Source organism: Mastomys coucha, unplaced genomic scaffold (genome assembly GCF_008632895.1).
Source record: "Mastomys coucha isolate ucsf_1 unplaced genomic scaffold, UCSF_Mcou_1 pScaffold15, whole genome shotgun sequence".
NCBI lineage: Eukaryota > Metazoa > Chordata > Mammalia > Rodentia > Muridae > Mastomys > Mastomys coucha.
Window position 1 is genome coordinate 153671168 of NW_022196897.1, and position 19858 is coordinate 153691025.

The 19858-nt window shown below is 51.5% G+C and overlaps 1 protein-coding gene and 1 long non-coding RNA gene across 3 annotated transcripts in view; one reads left to right on the forward strand and one right to left on the reverse strand.

The window, feature by feature from the left end:
• Tmem189 (transmembrane protein 189) overlaps positions 1-12056 on the reverse strand; it is a 19384-nt gene extending 7328 nt beyond the window's left edge. Inside the window, exons 1-2 of the mRNA XM_031372830.1 lie at positions 11847-12056; positions 4754-4873 (exon numbers count right to left, since the gene is read on the reverse strand). Of these exons, the coding sequence (XP_031228690.1) occupies positions 4754-4873; positions 11847-11970 (244 nt within the window). The 5' untranslated portion in view covers positions 11971-12056. The remainder of the gene's footprint in view (positions 1-4753; positions 4874-11846) is intronic.
• Positions 12057-12107: 51 nt separating this feature from the next.
• On the forward strand, positions 12108-15141 carry LOC116091430. 2 transcript variants are annotated; one of them, XR_004119030.1, is made up of 3 exons: positions 12108-12230; positions 13265-13413; positions 14703-15141. It is a non-coding gene; the product is annotated as an uncharacterized LOC116091430 (long non-coding RNA). The 2 variants fall into 2 exon arrangements; XR_004119031.1 differs by lacking the exon at positions 12108-12230 and adding an exon at positions 12518-12822.
• Positions 15142-19858: the final 4717 nt, after the last annotated feature.

Below are 19858 nucleotides of genomic sequence, written 5' to 3' on the forward strand. Positions count from 1 at the left end.
GGTTGACACTTTTGCTTTTAAACCAGAGCACACTGGCTTCAGTGCGTTGACTCTGTCAGTCCTTGCGGACCAAGGCCAGGTCTGTGTGTTAAGCTCCTTCCCCTTAACTGTCCTGGGCAGTTAATCCTCTGCGGTCAGAACACAGTAGCGCAGCGTTAGAAAGTCAAGCCAGGGTGGCCTTTGGGAGCCTCTATCCTGTACGGCACAGCCAAAGGCGTTAGGAAGGTGTGCTGTGCAGGCTTCACGAGTCACTCAAGTTCATGCTGTGAGACTGTCTCAAAAAAGAAGGGGCGAGGAAGGGTGGTGACTTGGGAAATAACCCAGAAGGTGCTCCTTGGTCCAGGGCAAAATGACCTCGCGGTGGCAAGCTGCACTGACCTGTCCTTCTGACATCAATCAGGCCAGGAGAGCATCATACCCCAGACTCCGAGGCATCCTAATAATTCTAACCAGTATTCCCAAGTCAGCCAAGATGTCCAGTGTGGAGTCAGAGGGAGACCGCCTGCCTGGCATCTGTATGGCCCTGAGTTCTGCCCCCAGCATTCAGGAGGCTGAGGCTGGAGGATTGGGAGTTCTGGGACAGCCTGGGCTATACAGAGAACGCTCAGGCAGCCTGGGTTGTGGTTGAGAAACTACCATAGACCAATGATCCTCAATTAGGACAAGTAACCAGATTGTGCTAGTGTAGACTCTGGGATTGGAAAGGGACACTGGCTATGAGACTAAAGGCAGGCAATTGACCGTATAGCATAGCATTGAGTAGCCCCACTGGGCACTAACTGGCACAAGTGCAGGACTTCAAAGCCTGGTTCCTTCCACCATTCCTTACCCTGAACTGGCCTAAAAGCAACTGCTGGGAGTGTATTATCTCACACACAAAGCCTGGGTTCCCTGGGTTTGATCTCAACCCTGCAGAAATAGCTATGGAGTAAACCGGGCACTCTGAAGGAGAAGCAGGAAGATCAGGAGATCGGGATCATCAAAGAGAACCATCTACTCCAACAGTGTAATCTCCCTTCATGTCCAGTGACAGACCCCATCACACCTGACCTGCCCAGAGGCCTCAAACCTGCTGAGGCTGGCAGGGAAGGACTGTCTAAGGTCACACAAGAGGAGCACACTCAGCCTCACATCCAGGTCTGGGAAATGAGAGTCATGCAGGACTCCTGTCCCTTAACTAGCAGAAACTAGCCAAATAAGCTCTGGGCTCTGGCACAAGCTCCCCAGTGACAGCTGCCCCTATCCTGAGCCTGGCATCCCTCTTCAAGCCTCAGTCTTGCCCTCTGTAGGATGGCTGGCACCTGGTACTCGCAGAGACACGCTTGGCGCCGGCGTCGGGGGTTACCTGGGTGAAAGTGTCCTCTCCCGCCACACGAGGAGAAGGCTCTCGGTTCCTGTAGCCTAGTTGCTCTTTCTAGGGCACTCAGTTGTCCACGAGGCTCCTTTAATGGGGGCAGGGTACAGATACAGACATCTCTTTGTTTCAGCCCTGGTGGTGGCTGGTGGCTGGGTCACCCTGCGAGCAGCTTTGGCCTGGTCACCATTCTTCCCTTCAGACACTTGGGAAGGGCACCAGGATGGCTCTATCCAGCGACAGCAGCCTTGTGAAGGCTTCGTGGAGCTGAGAGGCCGGCAGACTAGGCAGCCAGGCCATGAGCATCCATATCCATCGCTCAGGCTCGGTTAGATCCATGGCCTCAGGCAGCGTGACCTCTGGGCCACAGTTCTGATCCCTGCTCTCCTCCTCGTTCTCCAAGTCACTCTTTCAAGGACCCACGGCATCATCTCCCCAACAGAAAGATCAGCTTGTCGCCGCACACTGTCCTTGTCACAGCCACCGGTGACCTTCAGGGCCAGGCCCCTTTGCTGCACCATCAGACTCCTTGCTGTGCTGCCAAGTCTGGTGGCTCTTTCTCTGAGGCAGCTGCCCTCTCAGCTTTCCCCATTCCCCAGGCTGCACCTTGTGCTCATTCATTCCTGCTCTCCAACCCAGGCCTTCCCCAGGCTACTTCTGTTTCTCCTCTGCCACTGGCTCTTGGGCCAAATACAGACTTAATCCCTTACCTCACCCACGGATCACCCCAGAACTGCCTGACCGTTCACACAGCTCAACTGCCCAGCTCCTCTGAGTTCAAAAATTCCATCACCACCTGCTCCCTGCGTCCTAGCACCAGAAATCATCTTCCCAGGAGAAATTCACCAGTGACTTCCTACAACATTCAAGATAAACCCACGGTCCAGACCGTGACCCAAAGGTCTGACCCCACTCGCCCATCCACTTCAGGGAGAGGTGCCACCAGGCCTCTTTCTGGCTCCCTGCAGCCTCAGGGCCTTTGCACTGCCTCAGATACAAGCCTCCTCCCGCATCTCCTCCCTCAGGCTGTTAACAACCACAGCTTTATCTTGATCAGCTCTCAGGCATTGCATCACACAAGCCCGGCTTTTACAGACTAGAATCCTTTCGGTTTAAGCTCTGGTTTCTGGGGCTACCCCGGGGCATTGAGAACCGTTGAAGAGATAGAAACAAGCTGGCACAGTGCCCTCGGCAGCTACCTGCGTGTTAACAGACAAATCAGGGCGGCTATTTAAATCGATTGAGGGTTGTGTAAACACCGCTATCAGGGGATTACCTGCCCTTATCAGCCAGAAGCTGGGTGCCATGAGAGAGCTGGCCACCTCGGCTCCGAGGACGAGGCTGGGAGCTGCAGAAACCCAGGTCTCAGGCATCAAGGGAAGGAGGTGACCTGCCCGTATGGCACACAGCTGGACCTACTACAGGATGTCCAACCACCCTTGGCCAGGGAGGGTGTGGCTAGAGAGCCCAGGGCTAGTGGGTAGAGGACAATGCTGTAATCTTGCTCTGGACAAAATTGATGCCAGGGAGGTGGCCAACTCAGGGCATGACCCAGCAGATTCTTACAGAATGTGCACTGTCAGCATGAGCAGGGGCTGAGAAGCCTTGGCCAGTGGTCTTGCAGGCAAGCCTGCCTTCCCTCTTCTTCCCGATCACCAGCCCTCTCAGCACGGCTGGATCTTCCCTGCTTTCCCACGGCTCCAAGAAACCACACTGGCACGGCCTCAATGTTCAGGACATGTTCCGCAGCCAAGGCTGCAGGAGCCTCCCAACTCTGGGCTCGGTGCTCCTACGGGAAGTGGGGGCGGGGGTTAGGGGACCCCTGCAGAGGGGGCCTGTGCTCTCCATCACAGAACAGGCTAGACCCTCCCCTGGACTTCTAGACAGCTTGATTAGCAGGGCTGTACACTATTGGCTTAGGCAGACAGAAGCTTTTAACTGGATTGAGAAGCAAAGCCACAGGAAGGGCCAGGTAGGACCAAGGGTCCCACGGCCCCTTGGCCAGCCCCGGGGCTCAGGAGAGGAAGAGAACAAACGCCCGAGCCAGAGGACACTCGGCTGGAAAGGAGGGAAACTGAGCTATCTGGAGCTGGGATTGCAGCTGGACATTCCGGCCATATGTGCTTCAGGTTAAAGGGTAGGTGTCCTGCAGGTCCCTCCTCTCAGCCTCCAGTCCCTCATCAAGAAGAGGAGTCTTGGGCTGGAGAGATGGCTCAGCAGATAAAAGCACCGACTGCTCTTGCAGAGGTCCTGAGTTCAAATCCCAGCAACCACATGGTGGCTCACAACCACCTGTAATGAGATCTGACCCCCTCTTCTGGTGCGTCTGAAGACAGCTACAGTGTACTTATTTATAATAATAAACACATCTTTGGGCCAGAGTGAGCAAGGACAGAGCGAGTGGGGCGGACTGGAGTGAGTGGGGTTGACCGGAGAGTGCAGAGGTCCTAAAAGTCAATTCCCAACAACCAGATGAAGGCTCACAACCATCTGTACAGCTACAGTGTATACTCAGATACATAAAATAAAACAAATCTTAAAAACAAAACAAAACAACAACAAAAACAGATGAGATGAGCCTCAGCCTGGCGAAGGGGAACACCAGGACTTCCTAGCACACAGCACCCCACACTCCATATGTGTGTGTGTGTGTGTGTGTGTGTGTGTATACATACCATCTAACTCACTGAATTCTCAGCACCTGCCATGAACCAGGGCTCATGCCTGAAGCTGGAGATAAAGCAGTGGGTGAAAGAGGGAAAAAAAAAATCTGACTTCTGAGTTGCTGGAGACTCAGCAGGCTCGGGTGATGGTGTGACAGGGCATGGTCACTACGTAGCCCTGGCTGGCCGAGTTCACAGGAGATGCTCTTCTGCCTCCCAAGTACTGAGATCAAAGGCTTGCACCCAATCTGCAGGGCTGTCTGGGGCAATCCCAGAGGACCTACCTAAGAAGGTGGCTGTCAGTAGATCTTGGGGATCAGAAGTGTGGAGTCCTGAGAAGGGTTACAGGTGCAGCTTGTACAAAGGCCCCCAAGGGGAGGGGTGTGTGTGTGCTGGGAGTGTGGCCAGTGCAGCTGAACAGCCAAAAGGAGGGAATAGGGAGGTTGGGGCTGTCAAGTGGAATGGCCGCCAGGTCAGAACACAAGACAGGGCAGGGGATGGGGGTGGGGGACTGTAAAACAGCCGAGGGAGGAGAGCAGGGGAGGGGGTGCTGAATTTCAGTACTCCCAAAGAAGAATGTAATGACCAGGAACTGCGGGTGATGTCACCATGCCACTTGATTGAATGCTCCAGGATGAGCAGGTGCTGACCACCTGACCACCCTGAGCACTCACGTGCACGCGCTCGCTCGCTCACACAAAGGTGCGTGACCTCGAGGGGGGCCCCCGGCACTCACCAACACCGAGGATGACGAGGGGTGTGTGTTCCCAGCGGGCCAGCAGCAGGAGGTGGACCAAGTTGTGGGCGATGAGACTGAAGCACAGGATCACGGAGCACCACTCCTGGAAGCGCTTGCCTGTGAGGAGGGGAGGAGGGCTGCGTGAGGCAGGCACGGGCTGCAGCAGTGGACTGTGCCAGGCACCCACAACCATCCATTTCCCAGATAGCACCACCGGCTCAGAAGAAGAGCTTTTGCAGAACCAGGACACCGAGCACATTGCATGCCTATGGGTCTGGGCCTGCAAGTGCCAGTCCTTTGTCAGGTCCCAATGCTGGTCTCTCTCAGGCTTTCTGAGGACTTCTGTGGGAACTTAATGACACCCTTGTATTTTAACTGGTTTCCTGGTACCACCTGCTCCCAGGTAGGTGATCATCTGAAGCGAGAGGCCTTTGATCCTTCAACCCAGGGACATCCAGAGCCTGCCCAGCCTCCATGTAGCAGGACGTAGGCCATCAGCCTCAGGGTCAAAGAGAAATAGGGTACTGGGAACATTAGGCCTTCCATGGTTGGCATCTGGATGCCTGCAGCCAGGCAGGAGTGTGGCCTCCAGAAGGCTGCAGATGATCAAGAACAGGATCTGAGGACTTGCTATGAGAAGTCCATATTATGCAACCAGTTTATAGACACGTAAGCTTGGACAATCAGATCATTCCTTGTGGCTTTGGTGGCGGTGTCAAAATTCTGGACATCATGCAGGTGTCCACGGCCTAGGGATGAGCCAGAATCGCCCCAATGGCCTCTCTATGTCGCCCAGGTCCTATGGAGGTTCAGAGAGCAATGGGTTGATGATAATATTAATAAAGAAGAAAGGCTGGCGAGCTTGCTCAACTGGAAATGGAGCTTGCCACTAAGCACGATCACCTATGATCACCTAAGATCACCTAAGATCAGTCGCCGGGTCCCACACGGCAGGAGAGAACTGACTCCTGAAAGTTGTCCTCTGACCTCTGTAATACGCACTTTACACACACACACACACACACACACACACACACACACACACACTAAAAAACAAGTATGTGTAAACGTTTTAAAAAAGAGAAAAAAAGGCGGGCGGTGGTGGCGCATGCCTTTAATCCCAGCACTTGGGAGGCAGAGGCAGGTGGATTTATGAGTTTGAGGCTAACCTGGTCTACAGAGTGAGTTCTAGGACAGCCAGAGCTATACAGAGAAACCCTGTCTCGAAAAACCAAAGAGAGAGAGAGAGAGAGAGAGAGAGAGAGAGAGAGAAACCATCGAGGGACGAAAGGGTCAGGGGCTGAGCGAGAGGCTGCTCAAGGCCCCACCACACAAAGACATAAAGGACCCAGCAAGAGGGCTTGGTGGGCTTGGTGCTGTTCACGTGCTGCCAAGCCTGAAGACCTCAGTTCAATCCCCGGGACCTACAAAACGAAAGGGGAGAACCAAGTCCCACAAGCTGCCCTTGGACTGCCACAACTCCATGCTGTGGCCCAAATCCTCACATACAGTAAATGGGAGCAAAGCGTACAGGAGCCTCTAGACCTGAGGCTGCCCTCCCTTGATATAGCACATCGAGGTACTTTCTTCTGGCAATTCATTAAAAAAAAAAAAAAATTGTTTTTTAAAAGGAATAAACCACAAATGAGTGTCAATCTTTCTGCCTGTTTTCCAGGCAGCTGGTTCCAGAGGTCAGAGACCCTTCATGTGACAGTGTGGTCATCATTGGTGCTTAGCATCAACCAAGCAGTTACTGTTGCCAGGCACCCAGAACCTGCCCAACAGCAGAGGCTGTAGACGAAAGCGCAGAGGGAGACAGCCCAAGGCGGCTCAGTGTACCAGCCTCAGAGGGACACTGTGGCCTCCTCTCAACCCTCCCCCTGCCCTGCTCCTGCTGCCCATGCTTGCCCCTTTTTCTCTACCACGCTACTGTCCGGGTGAAGGCTCGTGTATGGGGTTAATGAAGGCCCAAGCCAGGCCTGCTGCCCACCACCAGGCCCCTGAAGAAAGCTCTACCATATCTCCTGCTCTGGGATTCTCTGACACCCCCCCCCCCCCCCCCCAGGGCTACAGCCCTACCTGAATGTGAACTCGGCTAGGTCAAGCTCCCTTACTAGGCCCTGGCACTCAGCTGGGATTCAATCAAAGCTTGTGGGAGGAGCACATCTAGACACAAACCCTAACTGTGTCCCATGCTCAGCACTATGTAGGAAGCGGATTAGACTCCACCTGTACCGGACAGAAGCCCACTGCTCTTGACTGCTGGAGCCGGAGTTAAAGCAGCTGACCCCCGAAAAAAGGCTGTCCCTGGGAGAGGGGGACTCAGAGGTCATTCACCCCTACAGAAGAGGGCACCAAGGCCAAGCAGGGGCAAGGCCCCCAGCAGTCACAGGAGCAGAGCTGGCCGGAGGCTTCCGGTCCTTCTCTTCTATGCTGGGTTGTTTCTGAGTCCTGCTTTAAGCCACAGCCTGCCTACCTCTTCCGGTTCCTGCTTGTGGGTAGGGCGCAGGACTCAGAAGCAGGAAGCCCCAGCAGGGGTTGGGGAAGGGGACCCGGGAGGAGACAGGGGACAGGGAACTCTCCCTGCCAACCTCGTAGGGATTGAGGGATGGACCAACGGACGGATGGACCAACGGACGGATGGACTGGTGGGCAGAGGCAATGGTTACACTAGGGTTATACTAAAGCAATGACAATAATGACATCAGCTGGTGCCTGCCATGTGGGGATGAGGTGAGGCTGCCAACAGGACCCTCTGGTCAAGCGTCTTCCGATTTCTTAAAAACGTGACCTAAACTTAAAACCACACACATCCCTTGTTCTTGTTAGTCCTGAAAACACAGGACCCAGGCCACCCAGATGGCAAGTCCACGAAGTCACGGGGCCTAAACAGAGCTACTTTATAAACAGACAGGCCAGGGAGGTAGGGAGGCCTTTACTCAGGAATCAAAGGGGTTGAGGCACACATGGTGAGGTTGCTCACTCAGGGCTCAGGCATCCTGTCTCACCTGAAAGCCTGCTCCTGGCCAGGAGCAAGAGGTGCTGGTGATCTGGGCCAAGGTGTAGCAGTGACTGCCCAGGTTTGAGTGCCCACCTGCTGGCCTGGGGGCCTGTGTGGGGTGAGCGTGGAGGAAGACTCACTTACCTCATAGGGCAAGCCTCTTCCTGCCCCAAGTAAGCTACACTTGTGCTGGCCTCTGGCCATCAGATCCTATGCACCACAGAGAGCAGACAAGAGGGACAGAGAGAATAGGACCAGACCAAGGGGTACAAATGGGCTGAGGAAACGGAAACCAGGGAGATAAAAAGATGAAACCACAGGGAGAAAGACCATCGAGAAAGTTAGACTAAGGTAGAGACAGACAGAGCTCAGCCCGGTGTAGAGGAACCAGGTCTGGCCAGGGACAGACCCCACAGTGGCTCTGAGGCCCTGTGCCATGGCTTCGGTCAGGCCCAGTGTAGAGGAACCAGGCCTGGCCAGGGACAGACCCCACAGTGGCTCCGAGGCCCTGTGCCATGGCTTCGGTCAGGCCCATTTTGGAGTGAAGTCCAACTTCAGGTCTACAGGTGGGGCTACTGTGGTCCTAACACCTCCAGGGCAGAGAGCACGCACAGAGAGCACCCACTGTTGGATCCGAACCCTTCTGGCTCTGCCAGATTTACAGATGGGGCACCTATGAAGCGGCAGGTTGCAGCTGGCCCCTCCGAGTGCCACCTTGCCCAAACAAGGTGGGAGGGAGGACCCATCATACTCACGAGGCTCCTCTCCAGCCTGGCTTTTAGCTTACTGCTGAGAAAGGCAGACAGAGTAAGGCTCTGAGGAAAACCTTCAGTGATTCCAACACCACACAGAACTAAGCCCAATGTCAGGGTCACTACCACCTCACCCCTGACCATCCCTTTCTATCCCACCCACCCTGGTCACCCTGCTTGGAGCTACACACCCACACTCACACACACACACCAGACCCTGTGTCTGCCACCAACCCCCAAAACAGGCTGTACTGCTGTCCTAGAACTGGCTAATTTACAGCCAGGGCAAAAAGCTGGCAAACAAGAAATGTCCCCTCATCACCTCAGTTCTGGTGCTGTGGGTAGTCCCCATGGGAGCAGGGAGGGCTACCATCCCGCGATAAGCCTTCAAAGACATGGACAGGGGTAGTCCTGGGGAGCCACGGACTCCCCGAAAGCCAGATGCTGAAGATGCATAGCCTACTCTCGCCAGCCTTTCTGTGGTAGCGGCAGCAGCATAGCCCTAAATAGGCCTGGTGTTTAAGACACGGGAGCACTCAGGGAAATGTCCGAGTTAGTTGGTGCTCATTCAGTAAATGGCATCTTTGTTAATGTACTGATATCAGCAGTCAAATGACAAACCATTGTTAGCCCCAGGAATCTCAACAACTCTGTCCTGGGACGCAGGAAATTCTCTCCGCTCCAGCCCACAGGTTCCTCGTGCTCAGTAGAGGACGAGTGCCAGGCACACTCCCACCTCAGGGCCTTTCCATTTGTTCTCTGGCCCTCACACACACTCTCAAGGTCCCTTCCCTCCTGCCCTTCCTCCCTTTAGCTCTGTGTTCAAATGCTGTCCTTTCTCTCTCTCTCTTTTTTTTTTGTTTTGTTTTTTCGAGACAGGGTTTCTCTGTATAGCCCTGGCTGTCCTGGAACTCACTCTGTAGACCAGGCTGGCCTTGAACTCAGAAATCCACCTGCCTCTGCCTCCCAAGTGCTGGGATTAAAGGCGTGTGCCACCACTGCCCGGCTCAAATGCTGTCCTTTCAGGAAAGCCCAATACAGGCTCCCTACATGCCAAGCCCCTGCCTCACATTTGCCCTGTTGCTTTTGCTAACATGGTTTTTGCAACCCTATTGCCACTATTGGGGGGCCTGTTGCCAGTCTCGTAACCCAGGATGCCAGCTCAAGTCTTGCCTGCCTTCAGGGCTGAGAACAGGGAATGGAATAAGTATACCATTAGGTGCTCAGTACACATCAGGCCTGCTCCCTCGATCTTTTCACAGGTCAGGTCAGGAGAGGCCAGAGCACCACTCCAAGACCACACAGCTCAGCGACAAAGACAGAGAGACCTACTGAGGGGAACCTGGAGGAACCAGTTTGACCAGTCTTTCCCTCTCTAGGTTAGGAAAGAAGGCCCCAGGAGGCTGTTTGAAGCTGTGTGGCTGTACTTCAGGTACTGATACCTAATCACACAGGAGGGGCACAGAGGTGGCCCCCAGGGGAAAGCAAGAGGAAACAATTGGGGCCAGTAGAAAGTAGGTGGTCAGGACAACACAGCCACACATCATGAGTCCCTTCCTCTTCATTTTCAAGTCCCAGGCTATACGCCTGAGGACCAGCAAGACAAGGCTCCCTTCAAGCTCAGAGAAGGGCAGCTGGCCAGGTGAATCACAGGAACCGCCTACTGTACACAAAGCCCAGAGCCACATAGTGGGTGCCATTATAGTGGGTGATCAAGTGAAGAGGCCCCGCCCAGGCCATCCAGTTAACCTCTCTCAAGGAGAGCCGGTCCGAAGGCTGGGTGTTTGGGTGGGTGTGGGCCAAGGACCCAGCAGAACAGACCAGACACCCACGACAAACGGAAAACCACACATACAGACTGGAAACCCTAGGCAGGGCAATCCTTACTGACCTAGGACCCAAAGAGGAAAAGCAAATGGTCCAATGTCACGTGCCACTTATAGTTGAAAAAGCATCAAATTCATGCCAGCCAGGGCAGGGAGCCAAGGGGCAGTGGCCTCAGCCCCACCCAGGCCAGGCTGGGCCCTGGAGCTGCCCAGCCAAGGGAGCGGATTGAATGTTGGATAACAAAGCCAACTCCTGGAGCCACCCTGGCAGAGGGGCCTCAAGGCTGTCATCTGACTCTGGAGTGCACAGGCATTTCCTCCACCCCTGGGGACACTCTGCCAGGCGGTGAGATTGCTGAGGCTCCCGGGGAGCTGGAAAACAGGATGGGGCCAGCCCTGGTTTGGGTAAGAGCGGTGTTAAGGAGAAAAGAAACTAGAGAGGGGACCTGGCCTTGGGGAAGGGGTGGAGCCAGGGAGAGGGGCTCTGGGTGATTCTAAAGGTATCCACAAAGTCGTAATAAGCAGCTGGTGTGTGGATGCGGGAAAGGACAGAGCCAGACTCAATAGGGTCTGAGTCGCTGCCGAGAATCTACCAGAAAGAGGTGAGGACTGCCGGTCCCACTGGGAGGGGGAGGGGATAAGTTCACTGCAGCTGCTGAAGCAGGGACGATGATGGAGCTTGGGAGGAAGAGCGCCTGGGATATTCTGCAGCTAAAATCCAAATCGGGGCCCTAATAGCTGGAGAACCGATAGTCCTAGAAAAGGGAGGGGGGGCTAGTTTGCAACCCACGGTCTTGGAAAAAACACACAGGGTTCAGACTCCTAACGTAGGGGGGTCCTCGGACTGCGTGTGAGTTTAGGTGGCTAAGGGCAGTGCCTGCGGCTGAGACGTCTAAGGCTTCGCTGCCTGAGAACCGGAAGCCTTGGACTAGGATTTGGGGACACGAGGCAGGCCAGGGTGGGGTTCCTAAACTGCCCAAGGTGCCCTGGGGCTAGGACTCCGGATGCGCAGGTGCACTGGGGTTGTTCCTAAATCTCTGCAGCCCCAAAGCCTCACCGCTCGGATTAGGAAGGGGTTTGGTTGGGGTCCCTAGATCCAGGGATGCTCTTTGCAAAGTTGGGAGCCCTAGAGTTCCGCTTTCGGTGGAAGCAGGGATTGGGATGGGGGCAGGGTTAGGATGGAGTGGGGTTCGGATCCAAGGGCGTCCAAATGGGCTGCTGGAGTTCGGATCAGGGTAGAGTTCAGATCTCGGCATTTCGGGTGGGCTGGGGTTTGGATTCGTGGGGGTTCGGACGGGTTGGGGTCGAAGTGAGGTTCGAATAGGCTGGGGTTCTAATCCGAGGACTCCGGATGGGTTAGGGTTCGAATCCGGGGGCTTCGAATGGACTAGGGTTCGGATCCAGGGGGGCTCATATGGGTTAGGGTCCAGGCGTTCGGACCGCTTAGGATTCGGTCGGGGCGGGCCCGGCGCCGAGCACCCATCAGATCGCAGGCCCTCCGCCCGTCCTACCTGGAGAATAGAGCGCCGCCAGCTCACGGGCTCCGGCGTGCTGTGCACCCCAGCGCCGGCCTTCCGCCGTCTCGTCCTCGTCCAGCTCCGGCTGCCGGCCCGGCGCGTCCTCGGCGCCCGCCATGGCCCGTCGCCCGGCCCGCCCGCTGCGCTCTGCCTGCGGCAGCGGCGGCGGCCGCGGAACCGCGGCGAGATCACGCCGCCCAATGACGGGCCGGCGCGGGGCGCGGCGGCCGGGGCGGGGCGTCGGCGGGGCCGCGCGTCACAGCCAATCGGGGCCCGCGCCCGCTCAGCGCCCGGCCAATCGCAGGCCTTCGGGCCTCAGCCAACCGCGGCGCAGCGGGGCGGAGTCGCATCTGGACGCATCTGGACGTAGAAGGCTGGGTGGGTGTGCGCGTCCCCGCTGCGCCCCGCGAGCTCGCGTGCGGCGCTGGAGCCGGGGAGAACGCGCCTGTGCATTGGTCTGCGCCTTGACTTCGGTGCGCGCCTACTGAGTGCATGGCTGCTGCAGGTCATGCATTCGCTAGGAAGCTGCTGGGAGGGGGCAGCAGGTCGGCTGCACGCTCTAGGTTTCATTTCACTACCCAGGAGTGTCTCCCATTCGAGGCCAGCCTGAGCTACATTGCCAGACTCAAATCACAGAATATAAGAAGTAATACTGCCTGCTGAAAGGCCGCTCATGACCTCCTCTGGTCACTGTGACATCACCCTCCCGCTAGTCAGGGCTTGTAAGGAAAGGAGCCCCTGAGGGCAAGGGACTCTGCCTGGGCCAACAGCTGACAGACTTTAGTAGGAGAGGTTGAATGAATTCGGGCTCAGCGAATGACCTTCTGTCTTTAGGACATCCGCATTAAGAGAGCTGAAGGCTTATGTAAAGTCCTTTAGGGATGATAAACAGCGTTCACCCGAGGGCTGCAAGACTGAGAGGTGCCTGGGACCCGCAGAGGGAATTTAAGATCTGAAGAATTTTCCCAAGGTTCCATCTTCTTCGTTCTTCTCTGAGATTTAAGCTTCATATTCCTCAGCTCCCAGCCTCCCCAGGCTATCTCCCCCACCCCCGCCCCAGTGCTCCTTCCCTGGGTGGTCTCTGTCCCCAGTCAAAGTCTACTCAAAGGATGAGCTACTCAGATGGCCGAGTCAGGCTGCAGCCCAAATCCTTCCTGGTTCCGATGAAGATGAAAGCCTGGCACTTGTATTATCTGCGCAATTAGGTTTGGGGTGTCAAGGGTTCTGCTGACTTGCTGGGGGGAGGGTGCTGGTCTCAGACCCTCCCAAACTGCATAGTGCCTGCCAGCAAGAAGGCTGGGGTTGCAGATTAGGGCTGGTGATCTTTCTCAGTGGCTAGTACATTGTGATTGACATTGTGACTGACAGACAAGACAGGTAGTCTGAACTAACTCCGTCTCACCGTTGTTCAGTTCACAGAGCACCAGCTTGGCCCTACGCAGAGTCTCTGATATTTGCTGGAAATGACCGGGGAAGTCCCTTCCTGCAGTCTTTTGTCTGTTTGGTGTCCATGTGGAAGTCAAAGGGCAACACTTGGGAGCTGGGTTGCTCCTTCAACCATGTAAGTCCTGGAGATGAAACTCAGCGTTTCCAGCTTGGCAGCAGGCATTTGACCAATGACATGCCGTAGGGCTTTAAGCAGCAGAGTGACAAGATCTGGTTGACCTTACATTCCTTTTCTCTCTCAGAACCAGGCATGGTGGCACATCCCTATCATCGAAGCACAAGGAAAGTAGGAGCAGGAAGATCAAGTTGAATTAAGTTGGATTAGGTTGAATATAGAGAAGGATATTAATTTAATTTATATAAAGAGAAAGGGGATCTAAGTATATTTATCCACAGAGATAGTAATCTCCAAGGAAGGGAGAAAGAAATGAGAACTGATACATAGATAAATAAATAAAATAAATAAATGCAGGCCTTCGACCTCAGTGCTTGGGAGACAAAGGCAAGGACTATCTCAGTGTAGCCCTGGCTGTCCTGGAACTCACTCTGTAGACCAGGCTGTCCTCAAACTCAGAAATCCGCCTGCCTCTGCCTCCCAAGTGCTGGGATTAAAGGTGTGCGCCACCACTGCCCTGCCAAATAGGCTTCTTGTGAGTCTGAGGCTAGCCTAATCTACAGAGCAAATCCAAGTCAGCTTGGGCTGCACAAAGAGACCGTGTCTCAGCAAATCAAAATAATTGTTTTAAATTATCAAAAGGAAGGTGGTTATAAACTCAGCAATTATAATGTTATTACAAATCCCCTATGAAAGAGGTCAAAATAAAGCAGATCTAAATAAAAAGGGGGCTGCCAGATTAAATCGGTCTATACTTTTGACAATTTCATTTTGCTAGACCAAGGACATGATGTTTTGGGAGAAAGGCAATGTATTTGTGTTAACAGGAAAGAAAAAAAAATCTTTGGATCCTTCCAAAGTATCAAGGATCAGGTTCAGTAGAGGAAGACCTCCTCTACCAGTTCTGATCTTGGCTTCAGACAGAAGAAAGAAATCAAGAAAACCAAACAGGACAGGCAACATGATTGGCTGATCCCTCTATAGGGGAAACAGCCCTAAACTGTCTGAGACATAAAAATGTCTCTAGCCAGAACTTCAGCTATGCACAGCCAATGGATCTTGTTGGCTACAAGGTCCTCAAGATTCATCATGCCATCCTTTCATATGGTGCGGATGGTGATTCACTACAGCTTGATTATATGACTAGACTAACTTACAAAAGCAGTTGTCTTTCACCTGCTCAAACAAGGAGCAAAAATCCATCTTTAACTGATCTGTGCACAGTGCGCATTCCATACATTGTGCTAATATAGAAATAAATATTACCTCTAAAAGCTTTATGTTCACAGAGAGACCAGAAGGACAGAAGGACAGTCCTGACAGGAGTCACCCTGGGGATGCTGAGATTCTGAGACCTGCTGTTCCAGCTGCCTAATTGATCCTGCCTCACACGGATGCTATTCCCAAAGACATGCTTCTAGAACAACTTCAGAAAGGACTGCTGATCTCAGATGACACTGGCCCACACAGCCTTGCAGATTGCTCCAGTCAGGACTTCAGTTAAGCCCTGAACTTCCTCAGCACATAGAGACTAGACAACAAATGATGCCAGCTGCTTTCTTTTGACTTAACCATTTTTGCAATTTCCTTTTGGGCCCCAAACAGGAATTCTTTGCCCAGTTCAGCAGGAAGCAATTATAAGAAGCCCATCATCCCAATCCCTTAAGTTGGGATGGATGGTTTTAGTTATTTTATGAATAATAGATGTGTTGTCATTTTGGGAGATGATTTATAAATAATTATGACCTTGGCCATAGAGGAAACAAAATAGACTTGGGGATTCCTATCTTTCCTCTTCTCTATCTTTCTTAGGTAGAGGGAAGGGAGTGGAAAAGAAAACAGGGGGTATAGTAATATTATAAGAAGTTAGACAAATGGAGATGGATTATTAAATCTACTCTTTTTTTTTTTTTTTTTTTTTTTTTTCGAGACAGGGTTTCTCTGTATAGCCCTGGCTGTCCTGGAACTCACTCTGTAGACCAGGCTGGCCTCGAACTCAGAAATCCGCCTGTCTCTGCCTCCCAAGTGCTGGGATTAAAGGTGTGTGCCACCACCACCCGGCTAAATCTACTCTTAAAAACATTTTATAGCCATAATCTTATATTGATAAAGATCTTTATATTTTGATGCAGAATTGGTTATATTTTGTTACATTGGTACAGAATTTTGTATATTGATACAGGTTTAAGATTTTCATTGGCATAAATCTTTGTATATTGATACAAAATTTAAGTTTAATTTTGTAACACTATAATTATGTTTGTTTAATTTTGAAACAATCGTTAAGAGTTGTTTCAACTTATAGATAGACATTGGGCCTGTGCAGCTCATTTAAAAATACAAGGTTTAGTCAGCTGCTGCTCCAAATTATTTAGGATGGTTAAATAATGCAAGTCTGTAGTCAATCAATCAAACTCATAGTCAGGTTCGATATTAGTCTGGATTATCACAGAAATATACATCCTAGGTTGTACAGATAATAGGTAGCTGGAGATAAGCAATGCTTGCTTGTTCAGGTGTGCTGTGAGTAGATAGATGATCTTCAAAGGCGTCAGAGATCCACAGACTATGGAATTTAAAGTTATTTCACTATTAAAAGATGTATGACAGATCTGCTCCTGACAGTACCCCTGTTCCACCTCAAAAAAGATGATGAGCATCAATAACCTCCATGTGGAGTTGCTTCAACTATGGCACACTAGCCACTGGGCAAGAAATACCCTAGCTTCATCTGCAGACAGAATGCTGTCCCAAAAGGACAAACAGATTCAGGGTATCTGCTGAGCTCTGCCAAGACAAGGTAAGGCTAGGTCTTCATAATTCCTGCTTCACTTAAAGCCTGTCAGATGTTCTGGGCTAGGAGGCTGAAGATAGATTCTCCAGAGTTATAAGGAATACTGGAGACTGTCCAGGCAGTAAGCTGTCTCTGTCATTTCTATGATTTTTGGAAGCTGTGTCCCTGCACTTCCTGCATACTCATATAATGTCTATTCCTTCTCAGGTCTCTGGTGGGGTTGAAGACTGGATAGTTATAGTATCAAAATTAAACTTAAGTTGTTTAGGATTTAAGAAGATGTTCTATGTCTGAAAAGATATCTTTAGGATGATAACACATGGTAGGATAGAAAATGATTTTGATACAGAACTCTGAACTCACCAAGATAGGATAGATGCTAGAATACTTCAAGTTGCCAAATATAAACTGACTAGACATTATAAATGTATATCATATCTTATAGTTTCCATAATTGTTTCATAATAATTATGGTTGTATTCAGTTTATATTTGAAAAAAAAAAAGAGCCTTTTGTTGGACTGAAAAGTGAAATCGTAGAAGGAGCACCTTGTCGCCACCTCACCGATCAGCAGAAATAAGGAGGCGACCACGAACCCTTCTCCAAGCGGTTTATTCAGGAACCTTGTAATCTTACTTCTTACATTTTACTTCTTGCATCTTCTTACATCTTACTTCTCACATCTTACTTCTCACATCTTACTACTTACATCTTACTTCTTTCTTCTTACTCCTATATCCTCCAGCCCCCAGCCCTCTCGGGTTAAATACTTTCCCTGGTCCCAAGCAGCATCGGCTACGCGGCAAAGCATAATAGGCTACGAGAAATCATGCCAGCATAAACTGGAGGCACTCAGCTTTTCCAAATAAGGGCTTGTTTATCACAATGCTCTCTGCTCTGGCCAGAGACCAGGTGCCAAATATATAGGGTGGCAGCTGCGGCTCCCCACAGCACCTTGTGTATTGTATGGATGCATCACCTGTCAATCTAAAAGCCTATGGCCTATGACTTAGGCAGGAAATAGAAGGTGGGACATATGATGGGTTTTGAGTCGCGGCAGAAAGCGTCTGCAGACACCAGGCTCAGGCAGTTTCATGTGTAAGAGGTTTAATTGGAAGGGGGGTAGGGGGGTAGCAGCGCAGGAAGAGAGAAGGGGGAGAGAGAAGAAGAAAGAGAGAGAGAGAGCGAAGATGGAGGAATTGTCTTATATATATGGGTTGTGACGTAGTGGCCTCGCAGGTAAAGGTGGGAGGTGATCTCTATGGATTCTGGGAATATGGTGGCCGTTGTCCTGGTGACAGCTCTGTGGACCCACCCACATATCTGCTGTGGGCAGATTCTGAATGCTAACAACATAGAGAGGAGAAAGGATTGTGGGAGAGAAGGAGGCGGGAGATTTGCAGGGAAGCTGTGGCAAGCCAGATGCTTGGTACGTGAGCACGGGTAATAAGCTATGAGGCAGAATGTAGGCTAGAATAAATGGGACATCTTATGTCATATCTGTCAAAGATGAGCCTAGCTACATGGCCGAGGTCTTTGTTAATACATTTTGAGTCTGAGTCTTATTTCTGGGAGCATGGGCCTGGGAGGAAGAACCAGAGCCTAACCTCAGGTTCAAGGCCATCCTCAGCTGCAACACAAGTCCAGGCCAGCCTGGGCTACATGAAACCAGCAGTGTCCTGTGGTGGTTCACACCCTTAGTCCCAGTGCTTGGGAGGCAGAGGTAGGCGAATCTCTGTGAGTTCAAGGTCAGCCAGGGTTACACAGTGAGATCTTGTATGTGAAAATCAAATCAAACCCAGCTAGATCTTTCACTGAACCTGAAGCTAACCTGGCCTTCAGCAAGCCGGTGATTCTCCTGCCTCTGTTCCCACATTGCTGGGTTTACAAACATTTTCATGGTTCCTCCTGTTTTTTTTTCTCCCGGTTTTTAATTCTATGTGGGTGGGGGGATCTGATCTTTAAAGGAGAGATGCTTTTGAAGCATGATGCTCTCTTCCTCTGAGCCATTCCCTCAGCCTCATGAGCACATATTCTCATTGTCCTTCCCTCCCCCTTTTTAATTTTTTTAAATTTCATTTTATGTGCACTGGTGTTTTGCCTGCAAGTATGAGGGTGTCAGACCCCCTGGAACTGGAGTTTCAGACAGCTGTGAGCTGCCATGTGGATGCTGGGAATTGAACCCGGTTCTTCTGGAAGAACAGCCAGTATTCTTAACCTCTGAGCCATCTGCCCAGCCCCCTGTCCTTTGCTTTTTAACATAAAAGAAATGGAACTTCCTCTTGTTGGGTCCTTTGTTTTAAACCTGTCTTAGCAGCGACAGAAGGCTTCCCGACATGCAGACAGACTGCTCAGGAGAGCAATGGATTACATACTGCTTGTTCATTTGTTCTCTGAATCAGGGTCTGGGTATCTCAGGGTGGCCTCAAACTCACTATGTAACTGAAGATGATATTGAACTCTTGACACACCTGTCTCTACAGGCATGCACCATCCTCCCTGCCCTTTTCGTTCGTGAGACAGGATCTCACAGTGTACCCCAAGATTGCCTTTAACTCATGATGATCAGTCTTGTCCCGAGAGATGCTGGAATCAGAGGCTTGACTCTGATCATGAGGTGAGTCAGTGTGCCTTTGGTTTACATTTCTTGAGTGGTAAGTGACTTCTTGTGCTTATTGGCCATTCATGTAACATTTATTCACATCTTTTGAATGGGTATCACTGGGTAGCCCTGGCTGTCCTGGCACTTACTATGTAGACTCAGAGAGACACTCTTACTTCTTGGATTAAAAACACTCACCAGCATACTTAGCCCCGTTCACTTTCTTTTTTCTTTTCTTCTCTTTTCTTTTCTTTTCTTTTTGGTTTTTCAAGTCAGGGTCTCTCTGTATAGCCCTGGCTGTCCTGGAACTCACTCTGTAGACCAGGCAGGCCTCGAACTCAGAAATCTACCTGCCTCTGCCTCCCAAGTGCTGGGATTAAAGGTGTGAGCCACCACCACCCGGCCCCTTTTCACTTTCTTTGTAGGTGTTTGTTTGTTTCAAGACAGGGTTTTTCTGTGTAGCCCCAGCTGTCCTGGAACTCACTCTGTAGACCAGGCTGGCCTCAATCTCAAAGATCTGCCTGCCTCTGCCTCCCAAGTGCAGGGATCAAAGGTTTGTGCCACCACACCCAGCTGCAGTCCCCTTTATATTACAGAAAACTCGACTTTTGACAGAATCTGACTTATCTATATTTTCCTTTGGTTTTCTCTGTGTAGATGCCATGGTGTGTGGCTTCTTCTTTGCGGGTGATAAGGTGCATGCACAATGTCATTTTTGCATACACAGGTAGATCCACGGGACACATATGTGACATGGCGGCTTTATTCAGACAAATGTTTAAATGCCTTGACAGATGTTGTTGTGCCACGCACACTGTGTGAAGGTGATATTTGAGGCGTAAACTTCAAGGAAAGTCAGTCTCCTGCCTCCGCATTGTCGCCTGGCACCCCAAACTCAGAGGTAGCCCAGATATGTCCTCGCACTTGTGTGCTAAGAACTCACCAAAATATCATTTCTTCACAGCTAACAAGAGAAAATTTGGACATTGCTTTTTGACCTTCACCAATGTTTCCAACTATCCTAGTTTAATGTTTTAAGTACTAGAGAG